This window comes from Gossypium hirsutum, chromosome A12 (genome assembly GCF_007990345.1).
Source record: "Gossypium hirsutum isolate 1008001.06 chromosome A12, Gossypium_hirsutum_v2.1, whole genome shotgun sequence".
Taxonomy (NCBI): domain Eukaryota; kingdom Viridiplantae; phylum Streptophyta; class Magnoliopsida; order Malvales; family Malvaceae; genus Gossypium; species Gossypium hirsutum.
The window spans coordinates 106,377,950-106,396,119 of NC_053435.1; the positions used below are offsets into that span (position 1 = coordinate 106,377,950).

Genomic DNA, 18,170 nt, shown 5'->3' on the forward strand with positions numbered 1-18,170 from the left:
ATTAATGAAATATCATTCATCTAATTAAACATTAAAAGTATCAAAAAGATGCCTCATTAGTCCATAAATATTTTTTGTTAAAATTGCATTATATATATTTTTTTATTTTAAAAAAAAGTTGATGTGTTGAGTATATGACTTTTACAATATAACATCATTTAAGTCAAACTAATGGGTAAATGATATTTTCTTATTGACATTACATGATAGATGAAAAGTAAATTGACCACGAATTGCTTGTTTTTATGATAAATGTCTTGATTATTATTTTATAATATTTGACTTTTTATAAGTAAAAATATAATGATTATAAGAAAATAAAATAAAATCATATTGAGAAAATAAATTTATCTCAAAAAGATTAAAATATCCCCTAAAATAACACAATTATGACAAAATTATTGAAGGAACACTTTTTATCAAGCAAATACTAAAAAATTTATATTTTAACCGAATAAATCAAATAAAGTAATCTGGAAAATCTATTGTTAAAAATAATCTTCCATTTCTTAAAGTAAAGACCCCTAAATGTGAACTTACATTTTGTTTCGCATCTCCTTTCACCCCTTGGAAGGTAGTAGAGTTGGTGGGAGAGTTTGGTGAGGACGATAGCGTGTTGACCAAAACAATTCGGCTACGTGTAGTTGTAGCATATATATGGTGATATATTTTTTGTCCATAAATTTATATAAGACATGGAGTCACGTTGATATTTTAATTGAGATGTTGACAATAAACCAACACAAAATGGTGGAATCACCATAACAATAAGAAATCTTTTATTTTCAAGAAGTAAATATAAATTTCGAAAGTATTAATATTCTTTTAAATCGTAAAATTTACATTAAAAGAGGTCAGATCATGTTGGTTTGAATTTCTTCTGGTCATCGATTGCAACTATTATTCATGTAACAATAGTTAGGTGAGATGTTATGTCCTTTTACCTTTTGTTTTTTCTTAATAACGTGGGTGAGATGGCAATGCTAATCCCTCTATGAATTAACTCACAATCTTCTATTCTAATCTCTACGTTGACAATTGCGTAATAAAAATGTATATTCTTTTTGTATTATTTGAATTTGTTTTTTTACTATTTAAATAATTTCAAGTTTGAGTTTATTTTTTTTTTTTTGATTATACCAACTTAAATTATGTGAATTTTTATAATTGTATAGTGATTTGAATTTTTAACATGTAAGTCCTTGTTAATTATAATGTTCGAATTTACTATTTTCTAATTAATCCATTTTTATTTAGATATTTTAAATTCATATATAAAGTTAGTATATTAGTCCAAGTTCTCATGTCACACTGAACAAAATTCCTACCACGACAATAAAAAGTAGATATAAAGTGTTTATAAATTGGTTAAAATATGATATAAGTTTATGTATTCTTTATAAATTTAAAATTTAATAATTATGCTTTTATAATTAGAAGTTAATTTTTTTAATTTTCAGAATTTAAAATAGATTAAAATTATTTTGTTAAATTTAAGTTCATTATAATGTCATTTTTTAAACTACATTACTATCAAATGAGTATTTTTTTATTTAAAAATATCACACCAACAAATTTAACAATTTTAATAGATAAACTTGAATTTAAAAATTTGAAAAATAGGACTAAAATCTTAAATTTATGAAAAAACACAAAGACGTAATCGTTACGTAATATAAAATTGCACCAAAAAAACCTAAAGCGGGGCAGCATTCATTGAAAAACTTAGGGCTTTAATTTGAAGGTTGTCTCAGCATATAAGTAAAACATTAATTTAAATATTACAATTTCATTTCTTTTTGTTGCTTTCTAATCTTTCTTATTTTACAAGTTTGGACAGCAACTTGGCATCAAACAATAGTTTAACTTAATTAATTAACTAAACTAACACTAATCTCACTTCATCCCTTTGCAGGCCATATAGTTTATGGGTCACTTTGTTTTAAACCAATTTATATACCTTCTACTATTAAATAAATTATTTAAATTTTTTTATTATTAAAAATATTACATAAGGTCAGATTTCAATAAACTTAATATTTATTGTTTAAAAAATGTCAATATTTTAAAAGTTTTTTTTATGATTATACAAATAAAATATTTTGTTAGAAATTAAATTGATAATAATAATAATAATAATAATAATAAACTTTTATGTCACTTTTTAAAGAATAAAGGTTAACTTTAATTATATAAAATCTTACTTTGCAAATGCTTTCACCCTTTTGCTCAAGGAGAATGTGTTCCATTGGTAAAAATATTATAGAAGTCCCTATATTAAGAGTCGAATTATATTTTGGTTCTTTTACTAAAAAATAGGTAAATTAATTATTATACGTTATATCAAAGAGCAAATTGGTTCTTCCGTTAAAAATTCTATCTGTTTTTATTATTAAAAATTGGTCATTATACATCATGATGTAAACGTGACACATCACGTGTTACTGTCTAGTTATTTCGTCAACCACGTCAGTTTTTAACCGTACAGATGAATGAAATTTTTATCTAATTTACTTTTTGATCTAATGTACAAGAAATAATTTATCTATTTTTTGAATAAAGGGAGACAAAATATAATCTAATTCTTCGTACAAAGACCTCCATAATAGTTTTACCATTTTCGATACTTTTGACAATCTTATCATACATATAATCAAATGAAAAATAAATTTACTAAAATTTTGATTAAAATAAATCACATTAAATTATTAAACAAATTTAATAGTAAAGATTAATCTCAAAACAGAAAATCTCAATTTAAAAACTGCATTAATTTGAAAACGAAAACATATGAACTGCCATAAAAAAAGAGAGGGGGGGGGGGAAGGGGCCCGTATAAATTACTATAAACAGGAGTAAGTAATCTTTAAAATGGAGAAAAAATGGTGAAAGAGAGAGGTAGGTAAGTGGGGTCAATGTTTTGTATGTGTAGAGAGGACATTGGGTTCCATAACCAAAGCTGTTGAACCGAAACATTATATATAACAACACTTTTGTGTTATCAGCCATGCCCATATCTTCTTTATTCTCTGCAATCTCTTCTTTTTGGAGTTTCATCACACCAGATATTACAATGGGTTCAATCGGTGAAACTCAAATGACACCCACCCAAGTCTCAGATGATGAAGCCAACTTATTCGCTATGCAACTTGCCAGTGCATCAGTCCTCCCCATGGTCCTCAAATCAGCCATTGAACTTGACTTGCTCGAGATCATGGCTAAAGCTGGTCCAGGTGCTTTCTTGTCCCCAAAAGAAGTGGCTTCCAAGCTCCCCACCACCAACCCTGATGCACCCGTCATGCTGGACCGTATCTTGCGTCTCCTGGCTAGCTACAACGTCCTCACTTGCTCCTTGCGTACCTTCCCTGGTGGCAAAGTGGAAAGACTCTATGGCCTTGGCCCTGTCTGCAAATTCTTGACCAAGAACGAAGATGGTGTCACTCTTTCCGCCCTTAGTCTCATGAATCAAGACAAGGTCCTTATGGAGAGCTGGTATGCCTCAATTCTTCAAAACTTTAAGCTTAACTGGTTCATCTTTTCATTTATCTATGAGTTTGTTTTTGATGAATTGATAACAACAACAATCATTCATGACTACATGTAGTTTTTACATAGTGTTCAAATATGAATATGCTCTGCTTGCTTGAAATGTCAGCCTTAACAGCTATTTTAGCCAACTCCCAACGTTTGTTTAGATTTAAATCTAGAAATTGAAAACCAAGGCATTGTTAATAAATAGGAGAGAATATATATTTCAATCATGTTATTGGATAAGTGGGTTGGTTCAACCTCCATATGGGAAAAGTAGAATGATTGCGTTTATTTATTTATTTTTTGTCGTTATCTTGATCAGCTATGTCAAACTTTAATTTTTATAATATGTATTCAACATACAAAAGATGCAGTGCTGGATAATATTCAGGGGATCCGATTCTCTGTTTCACAATTTTCAGGGGAGGTAATAATTGAACCTTCATGTTGGACTGTTTCCAGGTACTACTTGAAAGATGCTGTGCTGGATGGTGGAATTCCATTCAACAAGGCCTATGGTATGACTGCATTTGAGTACCATGGCACTGATCCTAGATTCAACAAGGTTTTCAACAGGGGAATGTCTGATCACTCTACCATCACCATGAAGAAGATTCTCGATACATATGATGGTTTCCAAGGGCTAAAAACATTGGTCGATGTTGGCGGTGGTACCGGTGCCACGCTTAGCATGATCGTCTCTAAGTACCCCACCATAAAAGGCATTAACTTTGATTTGCCTCATGTCATTGAGGATGCTCCTAGCTGTCCTGGTATGCAATTATCCATTCTTCACAAATTGTAGGCAATATTGCATTGTTCCTGTTTATCATGTTTTTGCAATGGGATTGGCAGTAGGTGTGGAGCATGTTGGTGGAGACATGTTTGTAAGTGTACCAAAAGGAGATGCCATTTTCATGAAGGTATGCTCAGTGCCCCCACTAAGCTTTACCTACCGCATTATGTTATGTTCTTGACATGTATGTGCTTATACAGTGGATATGTCATGATTGGAGCGACGAACACTGCGCCAAGTTTTTGAAGAACTGCTATGAAGCTTTGCCAGACAACGGGAAAGTGATTGTTGCCGAATGCATTCTTCCTGATTACCCCGACCCTAGCCTTGCCACGAAGTTGGTTGTCCATATTGATTGCATTATGTTGGCTCACAACCCTGGTGGGAAAGAGAGGACCGCAAAGGAATTCGAGGCACTCGCAAAGGGTGCGGGATTTCAAGGCTTCCAAATTACATGTTCCGCTTTTGGCACCAACATCATGGAGTTTCTCAAAAGTGTTTGAATCTTACATGCTTTTGGATTCTGAAGCTTGGTGATTGTTGTCTCAAAGGTGGATTTTCTGGAATTACATACTTTTTGTCTGACAGAAAACAATAAAGAATGAAATTTCATGGTTTTTACGTAGAAGAAATACCATATTATATCCACTACCTTACTGTAACTATTAAACAAAGTTAAAAAGGCATGAAGCCTCTACTTTGAGAATGATTCATGGAGAAGATGATTGTTTAAATACCCCTTTTCTTTGCTGCCGTTTTCTTTCTGCAAAACTCGGGAAATCATTGTCAAATCCTGACAGCTAAATCAGTATATAACTTCGTGAATCCAGCATCCAGTTCGCTTTGCAGTGGCAAATGTTGCCTGTAGGCAGAAAAGCTATAGATAGCTGGCTCAGCTCGAATTATCTGGAACGTTTCAGGAACAGCAAGAACCTTTTTCATGAAAGATAATATAAATCATCTGCATAAAATCATTTTATTACAGATAATGTTGTGCTGTATGCTTGAAGACAATAATAAAGATAAGTGCAATATCAGTACAAAACAATCCCATGCTACATATAGATCATAAGTTACAGAGTAGGCTTGCTAAAATGGCTGCAATGATGGCCAGCAATACAGCAATATGCTGCATTAAAAATGGCGTACTGCAATGAATAATAATAATAACAACAATAATAATAATAGGGGCCGTCTAGTGATTCTGCAGTAATATACATGCATTCAGGTAAAACTGACAAGTCTGTGGAAACAATAGAAGTCAAGCATCCGAAGCAGGCGGGGACGAAAGCCGATATTAATTTTTGAAAAGTTCCAAACAATGTTCTTGGTCCAAGTTCCTGCTCCAAAACTTACTGTAGTACTCTGCATAAGTAAAATCCCTGTATACAGCTCCACATCCGTCCTCAGTGAGAGGCTTTGCGGGGCTGATCAAGGCACGGTCAAATGGGCAGAGGAAAGAAGCAACTGACATCCTTTCCTTATTGGCATTCACGACCGCTCGATGCCACACGCTCTTGTACCTCCCATTACTCAACGCCTGCAACCATTCATACATGTCACACTTGATCATACTTAGCTACCTTTGAAAGTGGTATATTATGTTTACCTGTAATTGATCACCGATGTTAATAACAAAAGCATCCGGTTGAGGATTAACGGCGAGCCATTTGCCGTGTTTGAGTACTTGGAGTCCCGCAACTTGTAAGTCCTGAAGCAAAATTGTAAGAGCATTGGGGTCTGTATGTCCAGGCAATCCATAAGTCAGCTCTGGTTCGGGACATGGCGGGTAATAGTTGACAGCCATATGCTGGCCTTGCTCACCAAGAACATTCTTAATGTAGTCTTTTTCCAAGCCCAAGCTCTCAGATATTAATTCTTGTAATCTATACCCAAGTTCTCGAACTTCTACACAGTAATTACTTACAATATTCCTAGAAAATTCAACAGGAAAAAGCCCATTTTGATATTAATTTCAGAACAAAATAGGGTCCATTGGAAACACATGAAGAAAATTCAAAAACAGAAAAGAGATCAAGTGGGCAGATAAAAGCGATCTGATTGGGGAAGTGTTTAACCAATAATAAAAACACCATAAAAAGGCCCCTTCGAAAACGATGTATAACAACAATAAAAGAAGGGAAAAAGAAATATGCAGATGCAGAAAAAAAGATGATGATACCAAATATACGTTTGGATGATGGCAGTCTGAAAAGTTGGATTCGAATAAAAAAAAGATGCACTGCATGGAGTATATAAAAAAAAAGTTCATTAGGACTTTTATTCACCCCCACAAAGGCAATTGTCAAATGTCAACTTCATCATCAACATCACCATTATCACCGCCGAGTGTTACCACTAATTAAAAATCTTCTTATCATAAGCCACACCGACTCGGTCTCCACACTTAGTTTCATGGTTCTATTCTCAGGTTTTGTTGCCATCGTCACCGTAGACCGTTTATTGTTCCGCTAATGGAGCTTGACAGTGAAGGGTTAAGAAAGACCTGGTTGAATCACTGTCTGAGCTGATAGATCTAACCAGATAAGGCAATTGGCCCACTCTCCACCCAATTATACGATGAGATCGATAATACTCGGTGTTCATTCGATTTTGGCTTAAGGTAATCATAAATTCCGGCATCAACATCCAGCTCGAGTTGTACACTCTTTTAAGGCTAAATTTGTTATTTTTCACTATCAAAAGAACAACTTTTTCTCTTTATTACGTTTATGTGTTCCCCTATGGAAGAAGATATTTTTATAATATTTTGTCATGAATCTGAAAATAACATTTGCTTTTGGACCAAAAGTATAGATACGTGATCAATTAAGGTAGAATTACCATTAATACCTCTATATTAAGAGTTCGTATTTTTCCCCTCATACTCAAAACACAAATTAATCTTTTCAGTTAATATTTCCACCTATTCCTGTTATTATCTCAGTCATGATATTATTCTTAAAAATAATACCATAATTGAGTTTTTATAATAAAAAAAACCTGAAGATCTACTGGTAAACTGATTTTACTGTGATTTTCCGACAGGTATTTTGGTTGTTCTCCGGACAACAGCCTGAAACTCCATGCAACCAAATCTGAAAATCTGACATCTTTCATCCGTAGTTTTTAAGTCTTTATATCAACAAACGTGAATTACGCGTGCTCTAACTCTTCCAATTTCTGAAGAGGCACCTTATTTAACCTTTTCCGAATACGAAAACTTTTGATATCTAACTAAATAAATATTATTTTGTTCATACAATTTGAATCCAAAATCGGAATATTCCCAGTTACTTTTCTCATAATAAAAGTACATTTTTTTTCTTTTTTCCTTTTTATTTCAGGGAGGGATTTGAATCTTTCTTCATTTCGTCACCTTTACCAACCAATAGAAACGCAACTTTCTTTTTAGCTTAATTAGCGTTAATAAGTTTTGACTTTGTGTAATTGTTGCTTTATTGGTGATGGAATAAGCAACAAATACATACCAAAACTCATCCATCCATGGGAGGCCAATCTAAAACAACCCTTAGATCATCATGTTTATGTAATGTTTATTGCAGTGGCCACAATACACCACCACCTACAAACTCCTAGGAAAACCACGTGACCACATGGCCAAGTGCACACCATGTATAGATTACAAGAAGGGGACCAATAGGGGGAAAATTCAAGAGAGGGGACTTGACTTTTCCTTTGATATGTAGTATGCTTTATGACTTGGTTAATTAGCAAAAGGAAGAACACTAAAATTCCACCTTTAAGGTCACCTTAAAAAGTACTAAAATCTACCAAGAAAATATCTTGAGATATTTTGTAGGGACAAAGGAAAAAAAATTGATATGAGTTATGATCAATCGAATATAAAATCAATTATACGGTACTAAAGTTTCAGAACATTCAGAAGATCTTATTTAAATTTAAAAAATTCAAAAAAATACCTTATCAGTTTTATTTTATCACGTGCTCAAATCAAGTAAGAGAAAAATTAAAAGACTCGTACTGTGATTCCATGCATAATGTCAAAGAGATTATTTAAATGATGTTAGGTTGTTACTCCTTTGAAGAAACATAAATAATGCATTTAATACTCAACTTATAGTTGAATCATATCATTAGAACGTGCATGACAGAAACAATGGAAATGACAAATGGGTCTAATTAGAGCATCGATTTTCAATATTTTATAGCCATTGTTCAAAGAGAAAAAGGGTGAGGCAAAACCAGTATATGCGAGGAAGAAGAAGATGACGGACTTACTTGAAAGGAGGAGGATTTGAAGGCCACTCAGGGACATATTTGTGAAGAGGGTAGCAGTGTAATCTTAGATAATCTCTCCAGTTATGAACCTTCTCTTTATTCACATTAAAACTAGTGGAAAGTCTCATTGTTTTAGAAGGGTCATCGGAGTAAAGCTTCAGTTTCTCCTCTAATGGCAACTCAAAGAAATCATGTGCCACTTGCAACATTTTTTCAACTGTTTCTTTGGAAACTCCGTGATTAATTACCTGGAAAAATGGATAATACGATCGATGATTACAAAAAAACTAAAAAGGGAAAAAGACAGAGGCGATGATATTGAGAAAATTAATTTCATACCTGAAAAAATCCATACTGCATGCAGGCACGACAAATTTGTTGAATAATATGGGTTCTGTCCTCACACCCTAAATCGATAACAGGGACGTCTTCACATTCGGAGACTTCGGATAAACGGGGACGCTCCGATTCCGGTCTGACGTAACTTTCCGGTAAGTTAGAATATCGGATTCCAGAGGAAAGTACCTTTGTATCCATATCCCAAATCGGAATCCCCAAAAGGAAATACAAGAGAAGAGGGGCGACAGTGGAGACGAGGGAGTGTTGAGAGGTAAAGAGCAATATTTACTTACTTATTTCATTCAAGTTCATTGAAATGAATTGAGTACCCCATTTTCAAGCTCAAAATACACTTTTATTTATAGACCGTGGTGCAGGTGGCTCCATTGAAATCCTTCTTATTCTAATCTTTAGAAATACCTGATTTTATTCATTAATATTTAGGGTTTATTAAATAATATTAATATTGGTTAAAGTAATCAATTAAATATTAAAAATAATAAAAATTTTAAATATTTATATGGCCAACGGTTGAATCAGTAATTTAGTGGTAAAGAAATTTGTAAGTCGACATCCAAATTTAGAGTTCACACGTTGTGAAACACATTTTCTTCACGAATGTACCATAAATGAAAATAAAAATTTATGTCCTAATATTACCAAAAAAAATAAAGCAGTATCCAGTTTCAGCCCAACACTTGTCGAATTTTGGTTGCTACGGCTAATTAAACCTTAGGAGTTTAAATTTCTAACCTTAATTTTATTGTTTGATTGATCTTTTAATTTAATTTAAAACTATTATTATTTTACTCCAATTTTTTAAGGCTTTTTTCTTTTTCCCATTGTTTCTATCTATTTGTCAGTTTTTTTCAATTTCATCCGTTTTATACGCCAAAATAACAGCAACCTTTCGTGCTTGCTGTCGATTCTCTATTGATAGCATATTTTTAATAAGTCAGGAAATACAGAATATCCCATCTGTTTTACTTTTTCAATTCTACAAATTCGGTAAAGTTGTTAACGGGTAATTTATAAAAATAGTCATTTTTATTTATTTCATATTATATTTTAATTATTTATTTTTAAAATGTTACGTTTTAGTCACTTAAGTTATCATTTTATTACAAAATGCTCACTCCACTGTTAAGCTTCGTTATCTCCCTAACAGATATCTTACGTGACAATCCAAATTAATTTTATTTAATTAAAAACCTATTTTTATCCCAACAACTAGACATCGAAGATAGCATTTAAAATCTATTTATACTGCCACATAGAGAAGTAACGGAGCTTAACAGTAAAGTGATCACTCTATAACATAAGTGACTATTTTTATTATTTATCCAATTGTTAACACTATTATGTTAAATACATAACTACCAAATGAGTATTTCTTTTATTTTAAATTATCACACTAACAAATTTAACAAAAAATAATACTAGAATCTGAAATTTAAAATAAAAAAATAAAAAAAATTAAATTTATAAACATAAAAATCTAAAATCTATAAATAAAACATGAACTTGTAACATATTTTAACCTTTAAAAAATAAACTTCTCTCGCTACCACCTAAAATAAATCTATCGACCGACAAATAAATAAAAATTGGGTATTTTATTTGTCAAAGAATGATTAATAAATGTGCTAGTTTTTCTTTAAAGTCATAATTATATGGACCGAGTAAAATATAAATATGATGCATTTATATGGGTGGAGGAAAAATAAATATGAGGTCACAAATGGCTAACACCCCCCCCCCTATGCAACTTTTTTCTCTTTTCATCAACTTTCGTACACTGGGGATTAAATTATGAGATGCTTTTTTCCTCTCACCTCTATTCTTATTTTATTCATTAAATTATGAATAAATTTTTATTTCAATCACTTAATTAAAAAAAATTATAATTTAGTCATTATATTAATTGAAATTTTTTATTAATATCATTAGATTGTTAAAATTAATATTATATAATTTTCTCTATTCACACTGCATAAATAAAAAAACTCTTTCCTCATCTTTTTATAGTTTAATTTTTTTTAATGAAACAACTTTAGACGTCAAAAATCTATGAACTAAAATTCAAACAAATTTTTTCTTCGACCTTCGATACTGATCGTCATATCGACTGGGGTCTAAAGTATGTTCTATTCGTTATGGGTAATGATCCACCGTACCGATCGTCAAAATCATCGCTTGAAGCCCGCTGGCAGAACTTTTTTAGAAAAACTTAACAACTCAATAATTTAAATAAAACTTTTGAATAGTTCAGTGACTAAAATGAAAACTTTCAAATATTTCAGTAACCGAATTGTAACTTTTTTTTAGTTGAGTGACCAAAATGAAGATTACCCATAGTTTAGTGACTAATGGTGTAGTTTACTTAACAAATTATTTGAAGAAGAAACCACTTTTTTTTATAAAAAGGGTAAATTATACTAGTAGTCACTCAATTATTGATAAGTTTTTTTATTACCCAACTATGAAAAATTATAAAATGTCACCCAACTATTTGACTTTTTTCTTTTTCGGTCATCAGTCATTTAATTACTAATGGAAAAATAACTTGTCAGCATTTAAAACTATTATATTGGGTTTTTTTAATATTTCCATTTTTAGTAAAAAGAAATTACCAAATTTAGCTGATAATTTTTTTTTAGGTTCTTAAGTAAAAAGGTCACAATGAAAAGCAAAACTGGGAAAAAAGAAGAAGACCAAATTACACAATTTGCAAATGTTGAATGTTATTTTTTTTTAGAATCAAGATAAAATTGACACAATATATAAATCTTAAGTGTTAAAGTTGCTATTATATAAATTTTAAAACTTGTCACATCATATTTCCTTTAGCTATTTAACAGCTGGTAACAAAAAAATACAAAATCAAATAGTTGGATAATAATTTTATTTTATAGTTGGGTGACCAAAAAGAAACTTAACAGTAATTTAGTGACTACTAGTATAGTTTACTCGTATATAAAACGTATAGTACAAGATTAAGTTTAGATTATACCATGGATGACAACATCTGTAGTTATATATATATATAAAGAGATTATATTAATTAATGAATTTAAATTTTAACTTTTTAAGGTTTATAGCACCGATGGTTCACAAACTATATCCTTGATTTAAATTGATCTCAAACTTAAAAAAATATTTGAATTTTTGAAATATCAATATTGTATCAATCTGATTCTTTTTTCTGTTTAGTTGTTGGCTTAATGCATTCAAATATCATGTTAAGCATATCTAAAGTACGTAAATCAAATTCCGAGTACATGTACTTATTGTAAAAATAATTTGGATATGTCATACTAAAAAATGAAAATTTGAATTTTGTTAATGACACTATTTTTTATTGACACATTAGATAAAGTTGTTTATGTAACAAGTATAAATTTGTTTAATTTGAGTCCCATATTTTAAATATGCTCTATATTAGATTTAAGCAGCTCAAGTTGACAACTTAAATAATAGTAAGACTAGATTGATATACAATATTGACGATTTAAGTATTTAATTAAAATATTTTAAAATTTGGAATCTACAATAAAATTTGAGCGAAAGTTTGAAGGAGATTTGGTGCAAATATATTTTTTTAAATCGTTAGATGTTTATAAGATTTAGAATGTACATTGTTAGTGCAGTAAGTTGTTTTTCCAATTGCAATTGAGGTTGTCACGAGTTCTGATATTATCGTGTTCCTAAGTTGCCTGTTTTTAACATATTTTTAAGGATGTCATAACATAGCAAAATTAGAACTTTAGTTTATTTTGTTAAATAATTTGTATTTTAAAAGATAATTAATATGGACGATATTTTAGAGATTGAAAAATCATGAATCATGATTTTTTTTAAAGAAAAAAAAATCATGAGTCATGATTGATTTTGACACTAAATTAAAGTGGTCTAATAAAGTCCTATATATTGAAGTTTCAATGTACCTTAGAAAGTAAAAACGTTAAAAGAGTGCACAAGTCTGGTTGATTACCGAGAACTTATTGTATGCAGATACAATGTATTAAATTACTTTTTGATTAAGATGCTGGTTTTGCGGCTGCAGCAGAATAGTACGTGATCAAAATGGATAGTAGATTTTTAGATTTAATAGACATTTGGAAAATTGTTCTGCTTTTATGCGGAGACGTGAGGTATTTTGGACGGGTTGAGTCGTTTTATTGAGCGGGGATATGAAAAGGTGTTTATTCAATCTGATTGTCTTGAGGCGGTTATAAGTATTCAGGAGAACTCTTCAGAAGGGTCCAATTATACTTTAATCAGGAGAATCCATAAGATGTTATCACGGTTCAAAAAGTGAAGCATTCGACACATTTCTAAAAAGAATAATCAATAAGCTGATCGTTTAGTCAAATTAGTCCAACATAGAATAAATTTTGTTTGAGATCTTCTCGTTAGAGGGGATGGTCTAGTTTATGTAATTAGCTTACTTCTTCTACTTTTTCAACAAAAAAAATTACTTTCTGAGTAATAATAAGGGTAAAAATTATAAGTTTTGAGAGTTTTCATTGAGAATGTTTAAAAGTGAGACTGCAACAATAAAAGGATTAGCTTACATTAAATTATAGTTTATACCAAAAATTTATAGTGAAGCTCTCACTAGATAAAACCTCATAGATGTAGATTATTAAACTAAACTTTATAACTTTGTTATACCCCTCCTTCCTTTGGACACGTGACAACATGGCAAGCTCTAAGAAGCGCCAATCACAAGCAATCTGTCATTCTCTATTACTTGACTGGTCATCAGATGACCAATATCTCAGAAGGTTTACTTCCACCCAACCTCTTAATTTCCTTGAAGGGTTTTGGTCATTTATCCCTATGAACAAATTATTTGCTCCCTTTGGAAAGATATTGTCTATTTGTCTTCGTGAGCAGGCCCTGCTTCTCAGGGCATCCATTTTTCTAGTAAGAACACTCCTCCTAATGTGGATACGCACTTTAGGCCACCAACTCCTACTTAAACATAACAAACCTATACCACTGTTCAAAAAGAATGATAGAATGAGTCCCATCACGTACATCCCCCCATGCATTCCACAATGGTGGCTTATTGGTAGCAAGTTTATAACCTCCACTATATATACCATTTAGCACGATGAGGAAGAAACTGATCTTTAAGCATACCTCCTTCAACTCTCCACCCCGCTAAAGTGAACCGATCTTCCTTAGCATTATTGTATTCTCCTTTCTGTCTCTCTCCCATTGTTGATACCCTCATCAACAAACTTTATCCTATATTTGATTGTGCTTATTTTATTTACTAACTAGTTTGTATACTCGTGCGACACATATATTTAATTATGAGTATCAAATAAAAAATATTAAATTATAAAATAATTTAATATTTATGCTTTCTATTTTGGAAATAATATTTGTAAAATAAATCTAGATTATCTGTGTTCTAACTCTTTCAAAATGGTATAAATTTTATTATTTCAAAATGTTTGATTTAGAGAGATTTAATTGTGTATGGATATAAATCAATTATATTGAAATATATGTGAAAGATTTACAAATTAAAATGAAAGTTTTGAAAATATTGACTAGTTAAATATGACGTGAAACAATATTTGGGAGTTTAGTATTCATTCAATGGAGTAATTAAAATTGATTTTATTTAAATAGAAAATTGGTGGTATACTTCAAAACTGGTTTTTAAATATATGTATTATGATTATTGATTTTGATTTCTAAAATATGTATTAAATTTGATGATTTAGTGTTTTTGTTATTATTATTTGTTGACACCATTTTTTGAATGAAAACGGGGTCGACTTGGATTAAAAAAAGAATGAAAACGGGAGTCGCCACCGATCCTTTTTGATGAGGTGTGATCGGGTCACCTTGAAAAGTGGTTGTTTTTAATAAACGATTTAATTTTTATTAAAACAAAGATTTTGGTCTATGAAATTTAAAAAACGGGTTCGGGAGTCGGTTACGCACGAGGAAGGATTAGCACCCTCGATACGCCCAAAATTGGTACCTAGTTGATTAATTAGTGTCTTAGTGTCGAAAATTGAAAATTTGAAGGGTTTTAAAAATACGATCCTTAAAAGAAAACTCTGATAACGTGAATTGAAATATAAGATTCTCTTGTTCCGAAGGAATATCACATCCAGCACATTAAGACACGATACCCTAAACCATCGAAACCAAGATCACCTTATAGTTTAATGAAACCATATTTTGAAGCTTTAAGAGGATATTTGGCTGTTTAGTCGAACGAGAAATCGAAACCCAGCACGTTAGGGCACGTTTCCTCGATTTTCCAAACGCGAAATATTGCCTTATTTAAAAGTTTAAAAAGGATATTTGGCTATTTGGTCGAACGAGAAATCGAAACCCAGCACGTTAGGGCACGTTTTCTCGATTTTCCAAACGCGAAATATTGCCTTATTTAGAAAAATTTTCCTTTTGATGTTTGGTGTTAATGCTTGACGAAACAATAACGAATACGACAAGGTAAGCAAAGTAAAGTGAGTAACAACAATACAATAGGCAAAATGAAATGACGAGGCGATTACATAAACAAAGCATACAAATAAATAAATAGAACTAACGTTTTAGAAAAAGCACAAGTGTACATGGATAAATAAACAAACACCAAATAACAATGATGACAATGAATACAATTATGTAAAATATATATATGTGCATGTATAATTTAAAACCATAAAATAAGAAATATATATAAATTACAGAATATGAAAACATGGATAAGTACGTACATATATATAAAATCGGTAAATATTATAAAAAATGTAAATGTGTATTTATATATTTACAAATCGTGATAATATAAAATATATGTATGTGAATTATAAAATATGTGAAATATACAAAAAACATTTTTAAGAGTATAAAATATATAAGTATGCATATGATGTAAAATATGCATAAATATATGTAAGTATATAAGAATTATGAAATGTGAAAAAATATATTTAAGTAGGTATAAGTACGTATATCTATATATATGTGTAAAAAATATAATATTAAAAAAGGGGTATATATATATGCGTAATATATATAAATACATATATAATGTAATGTTAAAATATTCACATAATATATATAATAATAATGTTGAAAACATCTATTAATAATAAATATATACTTATATGTATTAAAGATATATTCATAAATACGAAAACATATACTAATAATCACAATAGTAAAGATAAAAAATGTACACGTAACATAATGCAAAAATATATAAATGTTGTGATATCTAAAAACATATACATAAAAATGAAAGAAATGTATGACGGATAATGCAAAGATATTTGTATGAGATAATGGGAAATATACGAATAGCACGATATTTACAAGTGTATGCTTAATATAATTATTTAAAAAATGATATAAATAAATGAATACATGAAAATAATACCATATACACAAAAATACCTATATATATATGTAATGAAATATGTGAACAAATATTAATATTAAAGAATATATGATATATGTATATAATAGTAGAAACGAAACAAAATACATACATAGTTAAATAATACAATAATAATAAAACAACAATGATAATAATATTATATATAACGATTAATATTTAAAATTGAATTAAACAGCCAAAAATATTATGAAATTTAAGGTAAAAAAAATAGATGAAAAAGGGATGAGATTGGATTAAAACCAAATCTCTGGGGCGAATTTTGAAAGAAATTAAAGGAGAATGGACTTATCAGAACGCGCGTTAAACTATGGGGGATCAAATAAGTAATTTATCCAAACACTTGAAACGACACCGTTAGAAAGGGGACTAAATCGCAAAGTGTAATGGATTTCGGGGTCAATTTATAAACAACGAATAACTTAATTGCGAAATATAAAAATGCGGAAGGGCCAATTGCGCAAATAGCCCTTCCGCTCAAAAACACGCGGATCCTGCCCTGGTGCGGGTCGGGTCGACCCGCCCCACGTCCGAAACGACGTCGTTTTATCATTAAACAGGGGGGACCAAAACGGTGCGTTTTGGTCCCCTATAAAAGCTAAGTTTTTTTGAAAAATTCATTTGAGACCAGGTGAGGGAAAAAAAAAGAAAGAAAGAGGGAGAGGGAGGGCACGGAGCGATTTCCGGCCAAGGGGGGGTCACCGGACGGCCACCGGAGGCTCGCCGGCGCCGGCCACCGCACGCGGTGGCCGGAAAGGTAAAATTTTTTATTTTTTTTTGCTATTTCCTTTTTATAAACCTATGCTATGTAAAAAATATCTAATAGATGAGTTTTTGAAATAAAAAAAAAGACCTTAGATCTCTGCCTTTTCTGTTTTTGGTCTTTCTTGCTTGAATCTGCTTTTATTCTTGTATTCTTAAGTAGTACTACAATTGAAAAATGAAAGGAAAAATCCCCCGTTCCCATGACCGATTTCGGCTTTTAAAGCCAATATATTTGTTTTGTTCCTTTTGTTTATTGTTTTCCCCATCATTTGCATGCTTTCCTTGCTGTGGTGTCTGTTCTTGTTGCAGGTGGTGGGCACGGTGGAGCAGGTGGGAGTGTCAGACGCGTGGGCATCGTGGTGGCCAAGGCTGAGGCGTGCGAGCGTGAGGGGGACAGACGAGGCTGAGCGGCGCGCCCTAGGCATGCTGCGCCTAGGGTTTTCTGCTGCAAACATTTGTTTTTTTTATTTGGGCTAGGGTTTCTGCTATTGGGCTAGGTAGTGGGTTGGTTTGTTATTTTGTAATTGGACTGTTGTTTATTGTTTTAATATTCGGGCCTGGGCATAAAATTGGGCCTTACAGCTGCCCCTCTTTGCTTGTTATCGTGTAACGAGAACAGAGCAAAGACTAAGAAAGGCCAATTTTGCCCGGGCTCGTCGAGTTTTGACTTCTTTTGGTGCTTCCTTTCTTCAAGTAACCTCATTCTAGTCCACTGCGTCTTATGATTCTTCGATCTGCTCTACTGCAACTTTAGATACGCCTTGTAGCTTCAATCTACTCTGCTACAATTCCATGGGGATGAGATTTGTGTTTTCCTTCGTCCGCTCAATTACTGCTTAGGGAGACAAGATTTGTGCTCTTCACTCTATTCCACTGTTGAATGTAGGGAGATAGAGTTATTGGCTTCAATGTACTCTACTGTAGTCAGGGAGGTAAAATCTGCCATCGTCGATCGGCTTTCTTCGATCTACTTCACCACCAGTATGGGAAGACAAGATCTGCATCGTCGATCCACTTCCTACCAATATAGGAAGACAG

The 18,170-nt window shown here is 31.5% G+C and overlaps 2 protein-coding genes across 3 annotated transcripts; one reads left to right on the forward strand and one right to left on the reverse strand.

Annotated features, from left to right (window-relative positions):
- The first annotated feature begins 2,960 nt into the window (after positions 1-2,960).
- Positions 2,961-5,063, forward strand: LOC107929569 (caffeic acid 3-O-methyltransferase). 2 transcript variants are annotated; one of them, XM_041083642.1, is made up of 4 exons: positions 2,961-3,492; positions 3,994-4,304; positions 4,390-4,454; positions 4,528-5,063. In XM_041083642.1, the coding sequence occupies exons 1-4, from the start codon at positions 3,008-3,010 to the stop codon at positions 4,828-4,830; spliced, it is 1,164 nt and encodes a 387-aa protein (XP_040939576.1). In that variant the 5' UTR covers positions 2,961-3,007; the 3' UTR covers positions 4,831-5,063. The 2 variants fall into 2 exon arrangements, with proteins under 2 accessions (XP_040939576.1, XP_040939575.1); XM_041083641.1 differs by having other exon boundaries at positions 2,970-3,492; positions 4,387-4,454.
- Positions 5,064-5,361: 298 nt separating this feature from the next.
- Positions 5,362-9,327, reverse strand: LOC107929570 (protein DOWNY MILDEW RESISTANCE 6). The gene is made up of 4 exons (XM_016861037.2): positions 8,930-9,327; positions 8,591-8,838; positions 5,937-6,261; positions 5,362-5,867 (listed from the first exon to the last, which is right to left on the reverse strand). Exons 1-4 carry the CDS (start codon positions 9,125-9,127, stop codon positions 5,625-5,627), a joined length of 1,014 nt encoding a protein of 337 aa, XP_016716526.1. The 5' UTR covers positions 9,128-9,327; the 3' UTR covers positions 5,362-5,624.
- Between the last annotated feature and the right edge of the window lie 8,843 nt (positions 9,328-18,170).

Coding starts and splice junctions, on each gene's coding strand:
- LOC107929569 (XM_041083641.1), top strand. CDS start 3,008: ATGCCCATATCTTCTTTATTCTCTGCAATCTCTTCTTTTTGGAGTTTC. Junction 3,493..3,993: donor AAGGTCCTTATGGAGAGCTG/GTATGCCTCAAT, acceptor GACTGTTTCCAG/GTACTACTTGAAAGATGCTG. Junction 4,305..4,386: donor GGATGCTCCTAGCTGTCCTG/GTATGCAATTAT, acceptor TGGGATTGGCAG/TAGGTGTGGAGCATGTTGGT.
- LOC107929570 (XM_016861037.2), bottom strand. CDS start 9,127: ATGGATACAAAGGTACTTTCCTCTGGAATCCGATATTCTAACTTACCG. Junction 8,839..8,929: donor TGCAGTATGGATTTTTTCAG/GTATGAAATTAA, acceptor CCATTTTTCCAG/GTAATTAATCACGGAGTTTC. Junction 5,868..5,936: donor ACATCGGTGATCAATTACAG/GTAAACATAATA, acceptor GAATGGTTGCAG/GCGTTGAGTAATGGGAGGTA.